The sequence below is a fragment of the Papaver somniferum genome, chromosome 4 (genome assembly GCF_003573695.1).
Source record: "Papaver somniferum cultivar HN1 chromosome 4, ASM357369v1, whole genome shotgun sequence".
Classification (NCBI taxonomy): domain Eukaryota; kingdom Viridiplantae; phylum Streptophyta; class Magnoliopsida; order Ranunculales; family Papaveraceae; genus Papaver; species Papaver somniferum.
Window position 1 is genome coordinate 92553539 of NC_039361.1, and position 7161 is coordinate 92560699.

The window sequence follows — 7161 nt, forward strand, 5'->3', positions numbered from 1 at the left end:
AAATAGGGTGATTGAGATTCCAAAAAAAAAAAAAAGTTTGAGACCAGACCATCAGACCAACCGGAATAAATTCATTAAAGTCGACCACTGGTGCCTTTGTATATGCCAGTTGTGTTGATCTAGAGTTAGGTTTATCGACCACTGGTCCCCTTGTATATGCCAGTTGTGTTGATATTAGTCAGACCGGTATCTCAATCCATTAGGATAGGATCATCTTGGCAGAGTCCTTCAGACAGATATGGGAAACACCGTTCACTTTAACCATCTATTTTTCTCTTTATCCATCTTCTTAATCTTTCCATTTGATTGGTTGACTCCGGTTATGATGTCTAGAAACTATCTGAGTAGAGCTTTGTCACTTATATATGAATTATAGTATGTTGAGTGCAAACTCGTGTACATCAATTGGAATTTCACATCAGGGTACTTCCTCCTATAGTCAATGATTGTATACCAACCAAGGAGATTCTTTAGTGCCTTCCAAGGTTCTGCATAGATAGCTAAGGTATGGAGTAAAGGTTTTGTGGGTACACCTCTAGTAAATCCTCCGGAGACAACATTCCGCCGCTAGGGCCACCTAGCAGTTTAACGGCTTGCTGCACATGCTAAGTGTAGTCATTTTATATTAGATTTGCTCGAGGACTAGCAAATAATAAGTTTGGGGGTATTTGATAGACACATTTTTGTGTATGAATTGTCCTCAGTGTCTCTACTGCTAGTGCTTGATTTTGTACTTATTATGGTGTTTTTATGTTTGTGTAGGTGTTTTTGGAGAAATACACTTGTGTGGAAAAAGTTGCTCAAAAAGTGCTATTTGGACCCCTGGAGGACATTTGCTATACGAACCCCAGATTTGGCTAAGGGGAATCCAAGGTTATGCGTAGCCCAAATTCATCCTCAGCACCCAATTTCATTCTCAACACCCACCTTCTAAGGTCACCCCTACTCTGGATAAGGGGCATCCCTTCTTCATCGTATAAACATTGCAAAATAGCGGGAACTTATGTCAGTTTGCTGTGCACTTTTCTGTTGGATTTTCGGAGGGATTACAGTGAGATTCAATCACTGATTTCAATTGGGATTATCTTGATAGGCCCAAACAATGTTGGTATGGGTGTTCGAATGAATTTATTTGGGTTGGATAATCCATTGGAATGCAAACAGGAGAAGATAGTTTTCTCGGGTTTTCTGGGAAAGATTGGGAAGAGATTTACTTGGATATTTTCACGGATTCGGACTTGTATAGACCAGTTGAGTCAAAACAGGATTGGTATGTGTTTTTGAATCGTAAAACTTGGGTTGTATGCGTGTCAATTTGGATAACAGAAAGAGGAGGTATTCACGGGATTTCTTGGGAAGTTACGTGCAGAGTTGTTCCCTGCAGTGAGTTTAAATCTGTCCGAGATGAGCATCAGAGTGTTGGAGTGTGCCAGTTGCAAGATAACACAAGAGAACGCGTGAAGAAAATAAAAAGGGAAAGAAATATTATCGTATCTGCACAGAATTGAAGAGAGGATTATATGGACTTAATACGGAAGATTTGATGATGGTAAGGTATAAAAAGGTCCCTGGGATGTCTTAGAGGGGTACAGAGAGTTTGGGGGAGATTACAAAGCTGTGAAAGTCGAGTTGCAGAAGAATCACCATTTCTACTGCTGTGAAGAACACCAAGAACATTAGGCGCGCAACAGCAGTCGTTTCTCAACAGTGGAAACTCTACACAGACGAGGGTCGAGAATCAGCGACATAACTCTGTTCTATCGTTCTTTTAAGTTTGTAACACTTATAACTGTTGCAAACCCGGTTTTTAATAGTTTTTCTCCATTTCATCTTTGTAAACACCTTTTGAGCAATAAAAATGAATTTTGAGTGTGTTTCCAACATGATGATGAGCTAATTCTCCCACAACCAAGGTAATGAGGAAGCTAATCACGCATGAATAATAGGTAACTATTTCATTTTCTCTAATTTTTAATTATAATTCACTCAATCACTGCTCTTGCAGAGTTTTTGAATGTTTACATAATTTTCTTAATTATTTGTGATTCAATTTGATAAATTATACTTTGTTTAATCAATTGATAGTCTATGCTTGGGGAATACAATTAATATTTGAGAATATGTTTGATTAATTGTGAATTAAGAAATAAGGGACTTAAAAGATAATTAGAGTTTTGGATTATTTTCCATAATTTATTCATGTGTGATAGTGGAATCAGTGTCTTGGTTATTCCTAATAATCTTGAATTAAGTTTTGTTTGTTTTTAAATTTCATTAAATCTAAAATCTTTGCATTCACAAGTCTCAACGAACTTTTTACTACAACTCAATTTGAAATCACATCACTAAGGAGATAGTAAACAACATGCCTCTCAAAGATCTTAAAGTTTCTCGTGATGAGCTCTTGAAGAGGAAAGCCAGGGAGGAGATAATGGATGATTATCGGGAGAAAAGGCGTAGAATTCAGCGAAAAATACTAGAAGCTGGGGAGAAACTCCGATCTCGTCCTGATGGTGTAGCCTCAGACTCAGATACAGAAGAATAGGAACCCGTGTGGGAGCCGATGGAACGCAGAAGCAAGCCATAACCACCGCACATGGAGATTGAGTGACTGGTAAAGGCTGATCTCCAAGCTGAACGTGATGAAGAAGACTACTGGGATGCAATATATGGCGACCTCGAGGAGGAAGAATTCCCTAGTTCAGACAGTGATTCCGAGAAAGAGTCTGAAGAGGATTCCATGAACGATGATGATGAAGATGAATCCGACGATTCTGACGATTAGTCTTGCTTGCGAATATTTTTAAGATCATTTATTTTATGTTTAAATAGATATTATCCCATTATTTGAGCGGTTTGGATGTAGAGATATTCAGAGATTATTATTTATATTTTTTGAAAAATCCCTTATCCTATCTTCTACCCCATTCTTTGCATGCCTTCAATCGGATGAACCCATATTCACTTGTGTGAAAGTTAGTCGTGATCTTCAGAAGTATGACTGCACGAGCAAACCGAGGAATCACGATTCGCACAAATCATCAATTTTTGAATATTCACTGCACTTGGTTGGACCATCAGTCCCCAGTATTGTCGCTCTTCTTCTATATCCCCAACGAAATCCAGTTTGAGATCCAGAGTCTCGTTAGAAATCGCAACTGATTTGACCGTTCGTAGAAGATAAGTATCCGCCCTCTTCTGTTTTGACTCTCAAAGCTTAGGGTTTTTCTATTTATACGACACATCTTCTTCTACTCCTGATTTATTAGAAGAAATTTTGATCACGATCATACCTCTCATCATCACCATGTCTGGTAGTAGTGCTTCTTCTCAAAACAGATCTCCGGTAAACCGTGAGGTTGGGACGCCTGTCTTGGTAAGTTGCACACTTTCTTTTATTTTCATGTAGTCATAATGGTTGATTGAAGAAAATAACTTGTTGCAGGGCAATCAGGGGAATCGGCTTCCTTCTTGCTCTTACGGTTTAAGGCCTAAGCAGACCGTTAAAGCTCATGCTCGTTATAGGCCTACTCGTGCTACCACTGCAACGTCTGTGAGTCTCTGACCGAAAATTTCTTTCGATCAAGTGTTTTTCCAATTTCACTGAAATTGAACGTTTCTGCAGGTTGATGTTCATGTCATTGTCGATGCTAGAAAGAGAAGAAATGGAAAGTCCATGGTTGCGGCTGATGATGATGTTGATAATCGTGCTGACGAAAACTCAAACAACTCTGTAGATGCTTATTCCAGGGTTTCTGTCCATGAATACCCAGCGGATGGACTCCCATTCGATACTCCCATGGTCAACATTTGCCCGGACAATCAACTCGTTGGCGGTTTCATCGTTCCTAAGTGTCACGCATCCCTTTACACCAGAATTTGGAGGAAGTATGGACACATTGATACCACTGAAGTGTGGAGAGGTTTTCTGCCAACTTTATTAACTGCGGTTGCTGGATTATTTCCCATTATTGACGAGATGAACAAAATAAACCTGCGAGATGTCAAAAACGAAGATCTGCACAGATGGGATGATATGATATCGAACTGTGAGGTCTTGCAGTTCAATATAAGCTGGCTTCGTCGTCAACTCGAGATCATCAAGGTTTATAGAGCGGCTGCTACTGTAAATATAATTTCCGCTACATCTGCCATCATAGAAAAGGAGAAGGCACTTGCTCTGGAGTCGGCAAGGGTTGAGAAAGCTGTCCAGGGTTTGAGAGTGAGGAATGAAAATTTTCAAAAGAGGATTGACATGGCTTTCAGTAAGAACTGTTTGTTATTAGATGGTTTGCTCTGAGTGAGCATTTGAAAGAGATTTTTCTTGTGAGATTGAGATTTGTTTAATAAAGTAGATGATTGGAAGAATTTTGTGAGATTCATGAAAATTTGAATTTCGAAAGAATGAGCATATTTCATACCCTTTGAAGGAATATAAATTACATTTTGAAATTTAAAATATAATTGTTTACTGATCGATTAAGCATAATATGCCTTGAGCCACTTTCCATTGATGATGTTCCCCTCTATTCCTCCATTAACATCTAAGATTTTGTAATATCCACTGGATACTTCCTTGATGATTACATAAGGCCCTTCCCATTTCATAGAGAACTTGGGAGAGAACATGTCTTGTTGAATATGCTTTGTTGTTTTCAAAACCAAATCTCCTACTTGAAATGTTCGAGGTCTTACCAGTTTTTTGTATGCCTTGGAAACCCTTTGTTTGTAGGTTTCCACGTATTTTTCCACCTTGGCCCTTCTTGAATCGAGCATGTCCAATTCAGCAATTCTTGAATTAGACACTCCAGTTTCATCCCACTGCACTTCACTGGACGCTGCGATTCATGCAGAGGGAATTTTGATCTCAGCTGGGAGAATAGCATCAGCGCCATAGACGAGAGAATACGGTGAAGTCCTAATTTATCTTCTTGGTGCGGTGCGGTAGGCCCACAAATCCATGGGTAATTCTTCATGCCACGTTCGTGGATTTCATGAACTGTTCAGCTAAGAATCTGGATCAAGGTTTCTTTGGTGCTCTCCGCTTGTCTGTTTCCTTGGGGATAGTATGGTGTTGGAGAAAATCTGTTTGATTCCGTATTCCTCGAGCAATTCTGCAACATGTTTGTTGGAAAAGGAGTTCCATTATCCGTGATGATATGTTTAGGAATACCGAATCTGCAAATGATGTACTCTTTGATGAAAGCTGCAATTGTGACTCCAGTGGTGCTTCTAAGAGGAATAGCCTCGACCCATTTGGTGAAGTACTCCGTTGCTGTGATGATGTATTCATGCTGCTTAGAAGATGCTGGATTGATTTTTCCAATGATATCCCGTCCCCAGCTATAGAAGGGCCATGGACTGCTCACGAAATGTAATGGAAGACAAGGAGTCTAAATGAGGTTACCATGAACTTGGCATCGATGACATCTCCGAACATAAGCAGCTGCATCATCTTCCATGATTGGACAATATATTTCTCATGGATTTGGAGAAATAATTTCTTCTTTCCTTGGTGTTCACCTTCGTGCATCTCCTTCAAGATTATAGAAATTTCATGCTCGGCCAAGCATCTCAGGAGGTTCCCACCAAAGCTTTTGCGATACAAAATCCCTTCCAAGTAGGCAAAATGTTTGGCCCTCTGGATGAGTTTGATCGCTCATTTCTTGTCCGACGGTAGATATTTTATGTAAGGTTCTCTCCAGTCCCCAGTGTGACGAATTTTTAGAACCTCCAAATGATGAGGTGGTGTCTGACAATTGGGACAGGACCCTTGTAACTTTCTTGACTGAGCCTCCATGGAAGGCCAATAGTACCCGAGTCTTTGAAGCCTTCTGTAAAGTGTGACTACCAAGGTTTGTCCGTATATTTCCTCATGTATGTTTTTGAGTTGCTCGCTCGCTTCTTCATCTCCAAGGCATCGTGACAAGGATCTATCATGATTGCGATAATATAATGCTCCATGCAACAGAAAAAAGTTTTTCAACTCCTTGAGGCTGATTTTTCCTTCTGTAAGAGAACTGCTCAATTCATGAATGATGGGTGCCCGCCAGTCGCTTGATTGAGCATCTTCAACTTGAGTAAGCCGGGTAGATGATACATAACGTCTTTGCACAGTGATGGATTTCTCTGACCCTCCAAACTGCAGCTTGGACGCGAGAGTCGCTAGGCATCCAGCGTGTCTGTTGTTGGTGCGGCCAGTATGCACAATTGTTGCATCAGAGAAATGAGCTAATAGTCTTTGTGCTTCAGCCCTGAATGGAGCGAGTGTTACTTCTTTTAGAGAGTACACGCCATTCATTTGATTTACCAGCAACTTCGAATATCCTCTTATCTCCAGATGCATTTTTCCTGCTTGCTTGGCCAAGGACAACCCTAAGAGGAAAGCTTCATATTCTGCCGAATTTTTGGTGCAGTGGAAATCCAGCTTGAAGGAATGTGAGAAAACTTCACCGGATGGAGATACTAGCATAATTCCTGCTCCACCAGTATCATTACTCCGAGTGGCGGACCCATCAAAATAAAATAGCCATGTTTCTTCCTGGATGATTGAGATTTACGAAAACTCACTGGGCTTCTTCATGTAGCATTGTGATGTCTTCTCTAGGGAAAGCAGCAAGTGAGTCTGCAATTGCTTGTCCCTTGATTTCTTTAGGCGGGACACATGCTATGTAAAACTCTGACATCTGAAGTAGCCACTTTACCGATCTTCCAATTAGTGCAGGTTTCGACAGTAGGAATTTTATGGGATCGACTTTGGCCACTAGCACAACCCTGTTCGATAGTAGATAATGCCCGAACCTTTGGATTGCGTGAACCAATGCTAGACACGCTCTTTCGGATTGTGGGTATCGGAATTGAGCATCCCTCATCATACGACTGAAGTAGTAAATTGAGGTTTCGATGCCTTATTCATCTTCTTGAGCGAGGAGTGCTCTGATAGCGACGTCACTGGAAGCTGTGTAAAGTATTAGTGGCCGTCCTTGCACTGGGGATTTCATGACTGCAGGTGATAATAGTATCTCTTGTATCTTCTGAAATGCTTCTTGTTGAACAGTCGTCCATATAAAACTTGCTCCCTTCTTCAGAAGAGGAGTGAACGAAGCGATAAGTTGAGCCAACCCAGGAATGAAACGCCGAATATAATTTACCTTGCCCATA

The 7161-nt window shown here is 40.6% G+C and overlaps 1 protein-coding gene across 1 annotated transcript; it reads left to right on the top strand.

The window, feature by feature from the left end:
- Window positions 1-2365: 2365 nt before the first annotated feature.
- LOC113272811 (nucleolar transcription factor 1-like) lies at window positions 2366-2785 on the top strand. Its single transcript, XM_026522609.1, has 2 exons — window positions 2366-2515; window positions 2621-2785. The coding sequence occupies exons 1-2, from the start codon at window positions 2366-2368 to the stop codon at window positions 2783-2785; spliced, it is 315 nt and encodes a 104-aa protein (XP_026378394.1).
- The last annotated feature ends 4376 nt before the right edge of the window (window positions 2786-7161 follow it).